Source organism: Catharus ustulatus, chromosome Z, assembly GCF_009819885.2.
Source record: "Catharus ustulatus isolate bCatUst1 chromosome Z, bCatUst1.pri.v2, whole genome shotgun sequence".
Taxonomy (NCBI): domain Eukaryota; kingdom Metazoa; phylum Chordata; class Aves; order Passeriformes; family Turdidae; genus Catharus; species Catharus ustulatus.
In genome coordinates this window covers 46,973,240-46,988,276 of record NC_046262.2, presented here as the reverse complement: position 1 = coordinate 46,988,276, position 15,037 = coordinate 46,973,240, and the positions used below count along the sequence as shown (strand labels likewise).

At 39.3% G+C, this 15,037-nt stretch overlaps 1 protein-coding gene across 6 annotated transcripts in view; it reads left to right on the top strand.

The window, feature by feature from the left end:
* The window catches only part of TTC37 (tetratricopeptide repeat domain 37), a 54,571-nt gene that overhangs the window by 29,868 nt on the left and 9,666 nt on the right, over positions 1 to 15,037 (top strand). For all 6 annotated transcript variants that reach the window (XM_033084625.2, XM_033084622.2, XM_033084624.2 and 3 more), the window contains 12 exons: positions 182 to 256; positions 865 to 1,006; positions 2,223 to 2,316; positions 2,908 to 2,985; positions 4,342 to 4,466; positions 6,145 to 6,268; positions 8,022 to 8,240; positions 8,971 to 9,043; positions 10,611 to 10,664; positions 10,771 to 10,882; positions 12,670 to 12,798; positions 13,392 to 13,513. In XM_033084625.2, the coding sequence (XP_032940516.1) occupies positions 182 to 256; positions 865 to 1,006; positions 2,223 to 2,316; positions 2,908 to 2,985; positions 4,342 to 4,466; positions 6,145 to 6,268; positions 8,022 to 8,240; positions 8,971 to 9,043; positions 10,611 to 10,664; positions 10,771 to 10,882; positions 12,670 to 12,798; positions 13,392 to 13,513 (1,347 nt within the window). The remainder of the gene's footprint in view (positions 1 to 181; positions 257 to 864; positions 1,007 to 2,222; positions 2,317 to 2,907; positions 2,986 to 4,341; positions 4,467 to 6,144; positions 6,269 to 8,021; positions 8,241 to 8,970; positions 9,044 to 10,610; positions 10,665 to 10,770; positions 10,883 to 12,669; positions 12,799 to 13,391; positions 13,514 to 15,037) is intronic.

The following is a 15,037-nucleotide window of genomic DNA, read 5'->3' as shown; positions in this document are numbered from 1 at the left end:
AACTGTTTGTCTTCCTCTTCTGTTGATTTTGTTTTTAAAACCAATCTTGCTTGGAGATTATGAGAAGAAACTGTCTTCATGTTCAACGTTTAATATATGCCTGGCATAATATGTGCTAAGATACTTGTCAATGTTATAATTTTTAAAGTACAGGACTACAGCAACTCTTGCTTCTCTCTAGGCTCTTATTGCAGAGACCGTGGGCAGCTATGATACCATGGATCTCTTCAGACACACGACTGAACTCAGTATGCATGTAAGTGTAGCAATTGTATTGCTCTGAAGGTTTTGTATATGCAGTGTCTCTACTTTTTTTTTTTAATAGGCATGTCTTGAATAGTGAAACTGCTACAGTCATGTTTCAGATGAGATTGTCTGGCTTCCGTGTTGTTGATTACTTAATGGTGGCATCGTATAGCAGGCAATTCCTGTACAAAATTCTTTAGTCCCAATGGTTCAAGAAATCAGCTCTATAAGTCATGAAAAAACATTCTCCATGTTCACAGAACTGGACACAGATCAGAGGCATAAAATATTTCTGGAGAGAACAAGGATATTGCCAGGACCCTGAATTCTAAAAAAGTGGAGCTTACTCTTTCATAGCGGTTTTTTTTTTCTTTTTTTTTTTTTACCTACAGTGTTGCAGCACATTATATGAAAACATAAGAATTTGCTTTGCTCAGAGAGCGAGTTAAAAGTGTGTGGAGTAATTCAATTTGGTATATTCTTCTGCTTAACACTGATGCAGATTTTTAGCCAAAACTCCTAAAACATAGAATTATTATTATAATCTGTAATTATTTTGCTGTATCTTGAGCAGGTTTAATGATTCCTGTTTTGGGGGGTGTCTCTTTCTTTCTTGAGACTGAGGGAGCAAAAGGCTACGCCCACTGGGTGTGTTCAATGCTGCAGGATAAAGCCAACAGAAACACTGAACTGTACCTGTACAACATTGTTCAAATGAATGCTGTACCAGCAGCCCAAGTGGTCATGAGCAAATATACAGGTAGGTCATTTAAATACTTCTCTAACTTGTCATGCCTAACAGATGCATTCAGAATGAACAGATACACCTGTACTAGTTCTGGACAAGGGAGGTCTGGCTGAGGTGAGGAGTTTTAGCTGTAAAGTAACTGAATCAGGGTGAGCAGACCACTAATTCCTGTTATCACACAATGATGAAGTGGATGTGGGTTCCATCTGTCTACTCCTTCCAGCTGTTTCAAAGACCAATGAAAATAAGGACCAGAACTTTGTCATGCTTCTCACAGGGTGTTTGCTCTCAGACTCCCTTTGCATGTGTCTGTATGCACAAGTGAAGATAAATGCCAGATCCTCTGCCTCTTGTGGTGTGATGCTTGGCAGAAGATTGTTCCTGTGTGCTGTGTAACTCTATATTCTCCAGCATATGATTTTGTTAGCCTTCAGCAGACTCTGGTTTTGTGCACAGTTCCAAGTCAACCTCTCCACTGGATATGCCTAGCCTAGATAGAGCAAAGGCAGATTTTAATTAGCCTGCAAGTATTCCTGTAAATAAATAAATAATTTGAGTAATCTGTTGCTGACTTTTGAGAGCTAGAAAATACATGTCACTGTAAATGAGATGAATGTCAGACTGTGTTTCTTTGTACCTTGTTGTTAAGGGAACTCTGGAGAGCCTTCCGTCCTAGTCTGGGAAAAGAAGTTACTGGTCTGAGATGAGTTTACAGCTGGCAAATTTGTGCCTTAGCAATCAATTAAAAGTTACAAAATCACTAATCTTGGAAGGGACCATAATGGGTCATCTGATCATACCTCCCTGCTCAAGCAGAGCTGTGTTACAGCACATTATACAGAATTGTTTCAGAGTGTATTAAAAATAAAACATAAGATTCTACTAGTATTTTACTGGAGTCAATGCAAGATGAATACTTTCCCATTTAATTACAAAAAAAAAAGATCTGCCTGCTGAAAAACTTTAAATATGTTGAATACATTGTGCATTAATGTTACATCATAATATTTTAAACATTTTTGAGCCAACCTGATGTCATGTTTTGGGTCATCTAGCTCTTCTGTATTTGCCTGCACGCCTGTCAAAATTATTCTAGTAAGCAACTGACAGAAGTGTTTGGCAAAGTGTTCAGTGCATGTATTTTAGCTTTAGTGTAGCAATGTTTTTATAATGCTTTTTCACAGCTTACTGATCTTGTTTTCCTACATTGTCAATTCTGATTTTCTAGAAAGAAATCCAGATGATGCTTCAGCTTTCACAATGTTTGGGTTTTTGAATGAATATCTGAATCTAAAACAGCAGGCAGCCTATGCCTATGAGAGGTAAACTGCACACCCTTGGAAAACTTAGAGAAGCTGCAAGACCTCTTTTTCCATGTACCAGCTGGAAAACTTATAGGTTTTTCTTTTCCTTAGATAAACTTTACTTTCTCAGTTCAACAGTACATTTCAACTAAGTGTATTGTAGGTGTGGATGTGCGGATGGCCCTATACCAAATTTGGAAAGGCAGAACACAGAACTGGAAAAGTGAAGATGTCCTAAGACTTGTATGTCTTACCAGGACATGAACTAATTCACTGTGTGGGATTTAAATGAAATTGAAGGAGAAGGCAAACTTGGTTTTAGCTTTGTTCTCTATCCCACTCTGATTAATGGAGGAGGTTGGCCTTTGGGTTTGTTTTGGGTTTTTTTTTTTCCTTCTCTCTTTTCAAAGAGGGGAGAGTGGCAAATGAAACAGTATCTAGTGAACATGTTTGTTGATGCATAAAAGTAGTAAAATAGGCTCTGTTTATGTTTAATTAGAATAGAAAAGTTTTTTAATAAAACAGTTGTCCATTTTGCTCTGAGAACTGTTCTCAAAATATGCATCTTGTAGTTAGATGATAAGTAACATTCACTGTGGTTAATTTTAGGGCAGCTTCACTGCTGAAAAACTCAGAGAATACTGAGAAATATAATACAGCAATGCAAAACTATGGCAGATCACTGTGGTAAGTGTCTGTTGACTTTCTGGGCCCCTAACTTCAGCTTTGAGGATAGTGAATGCAGTGGTACAAAGTATGGTGAGGCTTAAGTTGAAAAATGGTTGCTAAAAATAATCTCTTTTTTCAAACAAAATTAAACATTAGTTTATAAATTAATTTAAACATTAATAAATAAGACTAATTAAACACTATTCCTAACTGTAGACAGGTTTGACTGAACTTTGTTTGCTCCAGAAATGGATCGTGTAGTAAGAAAGAAAGATATTGCGAGGAATTTCTGTGTATCTTCACAAACTGTAGTGATTCCCTTATCCTTTGCTTGGTACTAAGTACCTTAAGGTAGTCTACATAATGCAGCTGTTATATTGTCACCACAATAAATTGTGGGGTTTTTGGTTTTTTTGGTTTTTTGTTTTTTGGGTTTGTTTTTTTTTACAATCTTGACCTTTGTGCTTAGTCTGAATAAAATTGCTGCTTCAAAGTTTGTTCAAAATACCTTCTACCTACCCTTTGAATTTGTATTGACTTCACAACCTGACGCATGTTAAGCATGTTGAGGTAATGTGTACATACGTATGATCTTTCTGCTGATGAACCCCTCTGCTGTAGTCCTACTCACAATTCTAAGTTCCCTTTGTGGTGCCCTTCTGTTTCTGAGGGAATGCAGGACACAAGTATGTAGACTTTCAGATTTCTCTTTGATATGAGATAGCTCAAGATTGACTAACTAAGTATTTGTTAGCTCTCTGGGAAAACTGCATATATTCTTAAATTTCTGTACATGGCACTGAAACTTTTAACATATGACGAAATGATAATTCATTAACTTCAGGGGAGTTTTTAGAAACCACTCTTTAGACTCCTGAAGTCAGACATCCAAGCTGTATGTGTGTTAATTCATGTGCGCAACTTACTCAGTATCAAATCTCTAGTAACTGATACGTATTCTAAACAAAATTCTGTATTATTCTTTCCATAGTGGTCTTGGAACAAGAACGCTGTAATGTTGCTGTGTGTGCATTTTCCTGTCTTTTTTGCAAAAGCTTGATTTGCTTTTTTCATGTTTTTCCTTTGCTGTTGTCTCCCCCTGCACTTTGATGACCATTAAGTCATTTGCCTTATACAGCTTACATGCTGATATGGAGGACTTTTTCTATCAATTGTTCTTCATGCAGCAGATAGTCAGAAAGAGTAACTGCTGTGACAGGGAAAGGGTGGGGAATATTGCACATTCTTGTCCTAATATTGCTCTTTTCTAGGTGCTGTTTAAAAATACTATGGAAAAGAGGACACTAGTCCGCGAGGACATCGTAGCAGCTATTCCTGCATCCTTCATACCAGTGACTCTGTTTTTTTTCACAGTGCTCTTGGGCTGTGTGATGAGGCCATTGAAGTTTACAGATCAATACCCCTAACTGAGTTTGATGGCATTGTGGGGCTAGCATTAGCTTACTTCAAGAAAGGACTCTTAGAAGAAAGTATCAAAGGTAAAATTCAGAGCATTATGGAGCACTTCTCCTGAGGTTAATCTTAACAAAATTTGCTTGTCTAACCAACCTAGGTAACATTCAGTATTTTGGTCTTTCGGTCCTAAATGTGTAAGTCCTAAATGTGTAAGTATAAACACCACAACTGTTTTAATACGTTGAGTACCATGTGCAGTTTTGGGCACCACAATAAAAAAAAGACATTAAACTGTTAGAAAGCATCCAGAAGAGGGCCATCAAAATCATGAAGGGTCTAGAGGGGAAGCCTTATGAGTAGCAGCTGACGTCACTTGATTTGTTTGACCTGGAGAAGAGGAGAGTAAGAGGAACCTCATTACGCTGTTCATCCTCAGGAAGAAGTGAAGGAGCAAGTACTGATCTCTTCACTTTCACGCCTGCTGACAGGACTCCAGAAAATGGCCTGAAGTTGAATCAGGAGAGGTTTAGGTTGACTATCAGGAAAAGATTTTTCACTCAGAGGGTGGTTGAGTACTGGAGCTGGTTCCCCAGAGAAGTCATCATAGCACCGATGTTGTCTTCAGTTCAAGAAGCTTTTGCGCCAATGGTCTCAGGCACATGGTGTGATTATTTTGAGTGTCCTGCACAGTTGTACTTCATGATGTTGGTGGGTCCCTTCCAACTCAGTCTATTCTATAATTCTATTATATCATTAGGCTATTAGTAGGATGCTAGTATCAAATGTAGTAAGGAAAACCACATTTCTTTAAGTATTTGATTCTTGTCCATTAAGCTACTTTTCTCTGAGCCTCCCTTGTTCTCAAATGAAATTATTTTCCTGGAAGAATCAGTTGCAGTCTAGAGAAGACTGAGAGGTGATGTCATCAATATAAATGTCTCAAAAGCAGGTGTTCAAGAGAATGGAGAATGTGGCTAGCCACTTTGCAGTGGTACCCATCAACAGGGCAAGGCATAATAGACATTATCTAAAGCACAAGAAGTTCCACAAGTTCTTCTACACGAGGAAGAACTTTACATTGAGGATGGCTCTGGAGCAGTGAGGTTGTGGAGTTCTCCCCTTTGAAGATATTCAAAACCCACCTGCAAAGGTCCTGTGTCACCTACTGTAGGTGGCCTTGCTGTGGCAGAGGGTTTGATCTCCAGAGGTCTTTTCCAACCCTAGTTATTCTATGATTCTGTCATAGGAGATTAATGTGTTGTTCAAAGCACTTTAGCTTGAATGGTAAATAAAATTGTACTGTCATGTTCTGCGCTTCTGAGATGTGCAACTTCATAAAAAGGTATATGCAATGATCAGTGTAGAAGTGTAAGTGCTCACAAAGGAATAGTCAGCTTAGTATTTTAAATAATTTTATATTTTGAATGAGTGTACCCATCTGAACTACTGTTTCATAAATTAACTATCACTGGGAAGTACTTATACCATGTTCTTGCAGGCTTTTTCTGAATATCTCAGTGCTGCTTTTCATTTCTGTTTCTACTTGCTAGAGGTTCTAAACAGTTTCTGGTGTTTCTAAACATAATTACTTCCAAAATCTTAGTCAACTTTTTTTTGTCTTCTGCTTATGAGTTGAGGTGGGAAAATTCAGTGAACCTGAACCTAAAGTGCGTCTCTGCTCTAATGTCTTGCTATCATAAAGGCTTTACCAAGGTTGTGTTTTTACTTCTACCTCAATTCTGAGTTTTGAATTTTTACCAGCCTATGAAAAAGCCTTGTCTGTTGCTGAGTCTGAAAAAGATAAAGCACATATCCTGACTGCCTTGGCAATAATAGAATATAAACTGAACAAAGTGGATGCTGCAAAGACACTGCTGTTTAAATGGTGAGTGGAGGGAATAATGAGATTGTGGTATTTTATTGTACCATTGAATTCTCAAATTTTCTTTTTGTGGGAATTCAGGTGGATATTCTCTTTGTGATTTGTCTGTTTTTGTTTTATGATCTCTCTCACATTCTTAAAGCAGTATTGAGTGGAAGGACTGATGTCCAACATCCTTGAAGTTTTAAAAGCTTTATCTTTTAAGATAACATTACTTTGTAGCTGTCTTAAGCCCTCAGCAATGTTTTTGCTCTTCAACTGTAAGAATGCTGAACAACTAATGAAAATAATTTCAGTTTAAATAGTTGATATAGGAATCTCCAAAATAATTGTGTTCCCAGCAACATAGACCAGGACAATCCTGAAGCTTTCCCATGAAAAGAAACTGATCTCTATTAGTTGTGCAATTAAGTGGTGAATTCCTGTTATTTTTCAGATCCGTGGAGGCATCATTTTTTGCCTCCTAGTAGCTACAGATTAAGAGTTACCATCTCACCTCTCAGGGGCAACCCTCTTTCAGTAGAGAACTCTAGTAGTGGCAGTGCAACACCCATCTTACCAGCAGACTCCTGAAGTTGCTATAATAGTGAAGGTCCAAGTGCCTAATGCACTCTAAATCCCAAGTAATTGATGATTAGTTAGCTAATATTTCCTACATCTTACAAATCACTGCAGACTTCTATTTTTGTCCTAAACAGGAGCAACGTGAGTTTCTAATGATGTTATGTGTGTTTTAAAAAAAGGTACTGAATGACTTAGGAAAGAAGCATCACAGTGAATATGTCTGTATCTGAATTGGAAAATAGCGCTGCAAATGTATATGAAGGATTGAGTAATAGGAACAAACGTTATACATTCTGGTCCAATAGACCAGATGTCTCTCTTGACTGGAATTAGTGTTAGATGACTTAAAATGCCCAAGTAGGACCTTGAATGTGAAGTCACCTTTATCATTTCTCATAGCCAGCTTAGCGCAGAGATTTTTAACAGTGAGTATGTCTGGATAGCTAGTATGATAGAGAACCATTTTCTACTTGTCAAAGGGTCCTTCTGCTGGCTGTTCTAGTTTGGTTAACAGCTTTTATTTTTTTCTTGCTAGGGACTGAAAACAAAACACAGATTCAGAGACTTGCGGTCTTGTCTTTTTTTGAAGGCAAAAGTACAGTAATTTCCCATGTATTAGGTGCACCCTTTTGACTAAAATCTTGGTCTGAACCCAGAAGTGCGTCTTACACCCTGGAGTACCTTATATATGGACAAAGTTTGGAAATTTGCCAAACCGGAGGTGCAAGCTTGCAGCAATCTCGAGCTGAGCCTGCCCGACCCCGAGTGGGTGTGGGGCCAGGGCCTCCTGACCCTGGCAGCAGCGCCAAGCAGGGGCCACCCAGCCCCGAACCGAGCCAGTAAACCCCGTGATCACATTATTCCATTACTAATTCATTACTTTGTTGCGTGAGGATCCTTGCTGCAATTAAAAAAAAACGTGCACCTTATATATGAACAAAGTTCGGAAGTTTGCTGACACCCGGAAGTGCACCTTATACTCTGGTGCGCCTTATACTCGTGAAATTACTGTAATCATTAGGAACTTGATTAGGTGCCTCTAGTCACCTAGATCTAGCCTGATCCCACAGTGAGTGTTAATTCTGTATGTATAGGAGCAACAGGACTCAGAAGTAAAAGAACTCTCATATTAACAGTAAGTTTAGTTTGTGCTCCAAAACAGTTGTCTCTTTCCTTCTTTCCAATTCAACAGCTCGCTAAAGGAACCTAGTACGGAAAGTCTGAAGGCTTTGTGCGCACTGGGATTGGTAAAGCAGGATGCAACACTTGCAACAGCAGCCCTAAAAGAATTACTGAAGCATGAAAAAGGGGATGATGGGATTTATGAGAGGTGTCTTATTGCGTCTGCTGTTTATGCATTACAAGGTAGAAATGTGGCAATCCAGAGAGAAGTTTCCAAAGCAATACACAGGTATATGGTTTTTGTCTTGCTTTAAATTACCTTGCAAATGTATTGCTTTGATTACATTGAAGAGTAAGCAAACCTGCTTATTTAAATGATTATCCTAAAAAAAAATTTTTTTTAATTAATTTTCAAAGGTGAAGTCTTTACCTAAGGTTTTACATTTAGCTGACAAGTTTGCTTTCTTATTTATGGAATAAAATAGCAGAAATTTCATAGCTTGTTCAGTGTTTTCTGATTTTGTTTGGGCAGCTTTTTTGATAGGTAGGTTGGTTTACTCTTCTATGAAAGAAAGTCTTCTAGGAAAGTTTACTCTTCTGTTTTCATCCTGTATAGCATAACCTTCAGCCTGGAAAAGTCCCTTGGGTTTTTATTTAATCATAGTCTCTCAAAGTGTTTTCAGAAACTATTCTTATGCAATGTTGTTTTTTCCAGCTACAACTAAAATTCCTTGTTCTTCATGCTGTGAAGACAAGACCTGTAGCCCTAAAGTTTATTTCCTTCCTATTAATATTGATATACAAGCTGTACATTTTATTTCTTTAGCTTGCAGTTATTTATCTTTAGCAGCAATTTTAATATTGTGTTGTTTGTTTTTACCCATGTCTATCTTCTACTACATTGCATTGTTTTCTTAATAGAAAAAAACTATTTGGTATTTATAACAAGTGCCTACTGAGTCCTGGAAGACCAGGTGCATATCTAAACCAGACGGTCCAATATCCTTTTCTTTCCCTAGTTATCCTGATAATCCTGCCCTTTGGTCTCTTCTGTCTCGACTAGTTCCACTTTATGCATCAAAAAAGCTAAAAGTAAGTGTATTGCCAAAAGTAAGTGTAATACATGCATGCTGTTTACATTCCAAGTACAATAATTTCACGATTATAAACCACACCATTTTGACTAAAGTTTTGCTCCGTACCCGGAAGTGCGGCATGTATTCCGGAGCAGCTAATACATGAAAAAAAAGTTCAGAAATTTGCCAACTGGAAATGCGAGCACACAGCAGCGCCGAGCCGAGCAGGTGCTGAGCCTGAGCAGGGCCAGGGCCGCCTCCGGCAGCCGTGGGGGAGCGGGACCGGGGCCGGCAGGGGAGGGGGGAGCCGTGCCAGGCTGGGGCAGCTCCATGGCGGCGGGGCTGAGCCGGGCTGGAGCAGCTCTGCGGCGGGGGTGGGGGAGCTGTGCAGGCCAGGGCAGCTCCATGGCGGGGGAGGTGGAAGCCGAGCTGGGTGTGGGCAGCTCCGTGGCACCAGGGCCGAGCTGGGCCGGGACAGCTCTGTGGTGTTGGGGGCCGAGCCAGGCTGGGGCAGCTCCGCGGCGGGAAAGGCAGGAGCCGTGCTGGGCTAGGGCAGCTCTCCGGCGGGGGAGGCGGTTGCCATGCCTGGCCACGGCAGCTCTGCGGTGGGGGAGGGAGGAGCTGAGCCAGGCCGGGGCCGTTCCCCCAGTAGGGGAGGGGGAGCCGAGCTGGTCTGGGGCAGCTCTGCGGTGGTGGCGGGGGGGCCAGGCCGAGCCCACACGGCCCCGAGCCAGTAAATCCCATGTTCCTGCAATTCTGTTACTGATTGGCAACTTTGAGAAAGTTGCACGTGGATCCTCGCTGTGAATGAAAGTGCGGCTTACAATCTGGTGCGGCTTATATATGGAGGAAAAACGAAACGTTGCCAATACTCCAGAAGTGCGGCTTATAATCGGTGCAGCTTGTAATCGTGAAATTACTGTAGTCTGTGTTGTTTCTTAACTAAAAGAAATGCCACCCTTCAGTATATGGACTTTCCCCAGTTAATGTGAAAACTTAGGGCTTAGATACAAAGCAGTGCACAGCCACATACTGAATTAATATACCATTATTTGCTTCTTCCATGAGGTAGCAGTTCTTGAAATGAACTTAGAGGAAAGATCTGCTAGAATTATGCCAACATTAGAAGGCTGTACTATGTATAATTTCTTTTGTTTAGTTTTCTAGAGATGTATTTATGTAAATAAATATATATTAAGATTTACCTGTGTTTAATTTGGTTAATGTAGTCATCTTCACTTTTCACAGTAGTCAGTGTTTCGTTACCACTTTTCTGCTATTATTAGCTTTCCTCAAGTAAATACTCCTTGTCTTAATTTATGCTAGTTATATAAACAGAAATAGCACCTGAAAACAAGCCTTTTCAATATGGGGCAAAACTGGAAACCAGTCATATGGATAACTCTAGTCTGGAATGTCTCTTGCTGATTTTTTATAAAAAGATCATGCTGTAAGCAAGGACATTGCCTCATTGTGCAAATTTTTACTTGTGAATAACAAAGATAAAAAGATGTTGGCATTGTATTTTACATAAAATTAATAAACCATGTAATGAATTTTTTTTCTTTTTTTTAATCTTGCAGGGAGGAGCTGTGGCAGGAAGTGTTGCACATACACATGATGTAAACCATGGAAAGGTTTGTCTTTCTTAAAATGCAGATTTTGTAATTCCATAAATACTCCTAAAATGAATGAATTCTGCACAGTTACAGTGTTAAGTAACTCTTATGTTCTGTTTTATAGGAAGTCCTGCTGAATATTGCAGTAAATCAGTTGGCAGCAGGATGTCACATGTTAGAAGATAGGAAAAACAATCCTCTGAAAAATATTCAGAAGGCCATCCATGTCTGTCCAGGTTACTCTTGTTCTCAAACACATTAGTGATTGTTTTTGTCTTTTTATCATCAGAAGCAAAAATTACTGCATAGAAGTAAGATCTACTCTTGTTGGGTTTATTTGTTGTTTAGGGTTATCCGTGTATCTTTTAGGGAAAATGCTTAGGGTGGAAATGGTCACTGTTGTTCCAAATTTAGTGGAATGGGAATTAAACCAGACAATAACTAAAATATTGCTGGGTTTTGAGACTTGTTTTAAGCTATAAGCAATTTCTTAATCTCTCAATATGGAAAGACATAGTATTATGTAGTATACTGGACAAAATTGAAAAACCTATGTTCCCTCAGTATGCAACACCAGACAGAAGAGAATTTTTCATCTACTGTGAGATTTTGGATTAGAAAGGTTCTTAAAATGTGTGGACTATGAACTGTAGAGAACTATATGGTTGTTTTACTAAATAGTCTTCTTCATTTAGCATATGAAGTACAAGACTGGTGGGGTTTTAAACTGCTAATTTGTAGTTGACAGTGAAATACTAGAACATTTTCTAGGGTGATTTTGCTCTGATGCATAAAGCTGGCTTGCAAGTTAAAAATTTCAATTATTTTCCTACAGGAAATAGGAGTGTATGAATGCTCTTTAAAAGCAGTATACTTTATATTTTACTTTGTTAGATCTTCAAGCTTTGTTTCATTTTGCTAGCAAAATTAATTATCTCAGGGATGAAAATTTAAATAAATAAAATCTTTAACTGAACTCTGTCCAGTTCAGGACAGAGATTGCTCTTACAGTAGTACGTGTTCTTCACAGAGCTATTTAAACATGAGGTTGACACAGGAGTTAGCTGGCAGTGGAAATAGGCATCTATTGTTGTTACTTTCATGCTGGTGGGCATACAGACTGCATCTGTATGACTGAAAGCTGTGGACAGCATCTTTGGATTTTTGCTGCCACTTCATGTTTTGTCACAACTCTTTAGTGATAGCCAAGATTAATCTGTGTAGTCAAAAATAAACTGGCAGCTTCAGCTTAGCACACTGAAGTTATCTATGAAAAAGACATTAGTTGACTTTACGAATAGCATCTTCCTTTTATTATTTGATGAATCTTACTAGTTAGAAGCAAGTAGTTGTCACCTTCCTTGGTTTGGGCTCAATTACAGTAATTTCACGTACCTGATTATAAGCTGCACGTCCAGGTGTTGGCAACACTTCGTTCTTTGTCCATGTATAAGCCACACAGGATTATAAGCTGCACTTTCGTTTGCAGCGAGGATCCCCATGCAACTTTGACAAAGTTGCCAGTTAGTAACAGAATCACAGGATCGCATGGTTTACTGACCCTGACCCTGGCCCTGGCTCCGCCGGCCCCACCACTGCCACGTTCGCTCCCCCCGACCCGGGGCCCGGCGCTGCCGGCCACACCCCCACTGGGCGGGCTGGCCCAGGCCCGGCCCTGCCCGCCCAGCCCCTGCCACGTTCGCTCCCCCTGGCCTGGCGCTGCCTGCCCGGCCTCCACTGCATTTACTCGCGCTTCCGGGTTGGCAGATTTCAGAACGTTTTTTCATGTATTGGCCACTCAGGATTACAAGCCGCACTTCCGGGTTTGGACCAAAACTTTAGTCAAAATGGTGCAGCTTATAATAATGAAATTACTGTACTTCTCTTATTGTTGCTATCTTACTTACAGTGTACAATTCCATTAATAGGTATGCTTTTATACTCTGTCTGGTAAAGACTATTCTAAGTGAGCTACCAGCATATTTAGAATGGGCATGAGTTTCCTTTGACCATTCTCCTCTAGATAATCCTGCTGCTTGGGCAGTGCTAATGGCAACCTGTCATGCTGAAAACACTGTTGTCTGTCTAAACGACACTGAACCGAAACGAACAGATCTAGAGATGACACTTGTGTCTACAGTTTCTGCCAAAAGTAAGTTATGCAAGTTTGCTATTTTAAAATAGAAAAATAAAATTGAAATTATCTGAGTTTGCGGTACTCTCCTGAACTTGCAAATAGGCTAAGGATTACTCAAGAGTGGTTTGAGCTGTAACTGTATTCTACACAAAAAAACCATTAAATTCTAATTTATAGCTAGGTTTAGATACTTAATGGCAGCTTGCTTTACCCTCCAAGGCTTCAAATGGTTTTCTGAGATAGTATTTCTGAACTCTGATGCTGACACCGATGTAGGTTGTGGCTGTATTGCATTGCAGCAGCAGTACTTACGTGAGAAGGCTAAAGTAATTTTGAGTTCTGTAACTCTTCCAATAGATTCTCAGTCTTGCTCAATGTCCATAGTGTTTTGAAAACTGGATTTAAAATTCCATGTTTGATTGATCTCAAACCATTAGCTCAAATACTGTATGTTTAAATCCCCTCATGCTTTTAATTTTACCATCTTTCAATGTTCCTACTAACAATGAGAACCATGTCACATTAAAACTCGTAAAAGTTCTCTCTTACCAGATCTAGAGCCATGGTATGTTGCTACTGTATAAACACTAATCTGTGTGTCTTTAAAGCTGGAGAAAGTAACCTTCCCCATAATTATGTCCGTACACTTGAAGACTGGTGTCTATGTCAAGCTATTTCTGGTCTAGAGGAGACTGGTAAACTGTCAGAAGCTGAAGCTCTTTGTAACAAGGTATGATGGTGTCACCACTGGCAGATTGTGACAGAATTGTGTAGAAGCCATTATTTTTGGGCATTATGCAGAAAGGTAATGTTTGTATTAGCATGTGTCTGTTCCATCAGAGCTACAAAATACAGTAGTTCACAGAATATTCTGAGTTGAAAGGGACCCACAAAGATCATCAAGTCCAGCTCTTAAGTGAGTGGCCTGTATGGGGATCAAACCTTCAACTTTGGCATTATTAGCACCACACTCTGACCAGCTTAACTGACTGTTGATATATTCTCCCATCCCCAATATACTGTTTGCAACACCGAAACTGTGTTAATAGTTGAAACAACTAGTGCATGTCATGATAAGGTTAAGTCTGTTCTTCCTGCCTAGAATTAAGCAAAACATTACCAAAATTCAGGGCAAGAAGTCAGGCTAGGAGACATAGGTGGGACTTCTATTTCTTCTGGGTTGTGTTGGTACTTGGTTTCAGAGCCCCAAGTGGATGCTACAAGTTTAATTATTGAAAAGAAAAGTCTTCCACCCTGCTGAGGAAAGGAGCTGGGCTATTAACAAGAGGTGTTCATGAGCAGAAGACTGAGCAAAACATAAGCAAAAATGCACACATCCCTGATTTTCATTAAGGAAAATTGCTAATCACATGCAAATATGATCCTTTGATATTTATCATTAAAGTGATGGGAGTTAAAAACATCCAACCAACAAAAAACTCCAAACCAGACAACCAAATTGATTGAACATGCTGGTTTTCAGGAAGAAAACTTCCTTGCCTCTTTGTTTGCTTGGTGTGGTGTTTTGCTTTTCTGGCCGATATGTCTACTGACTTGCCTTATATTAACAATGATCAGAGATTTGAAGGCATACAAGATCTGTCCTTCCCCCAGTCTGGGTATGTGGGAGGGTTGTGGTGGATTTTGCTTGTATTTTATTGATTTTTTTTTTGTTTGATTAAATAACTGGGGAGAGGACAGTCAGTGTCTGCAATAAGTGTAAGAAAAAAGGATAGCATTCCTAACCCCACAGACTCTCAGTGGTAGTTTTGGACCCCAGAATTCTCAGAAAGTAATATCACTGGGAGTAGTGAGTCAAACACTGCTATCATTCAGTTGTGAAGGATTCACAGGGAACATATTTTGTTAAAAAAATATGTGAAAAGCACAAGTGTTGTTCGTTAAAACAAATCTGTTTTGAGTTATAATTCTTAGAAGTATTGTGATTTCAGCATGGAAAATAATATGCAATGAGATTTGCAGAAGCCTCACATGGTTCACCTGAGCAGAATAAAGCAATAGATAGCTAGTTTTCTGTCTTTGCTTTTTTGTGTTTGTTCAAAGAAATACTTTCTGGGTATCTGCTGTGACTAAGACATGTTTCATTTCCATTCCAGTGAAAATAAAGTGCCTTATATGAGAGAACTGAAATTACTTGAAGCATAATCAAGGTCCCTTTTTGCCCCAAGACAGGTTTTGCCTCTGTTAATTGCCCCAAAACTTGTAATAATTGTCAAACCAAGTGAGAGCTGTC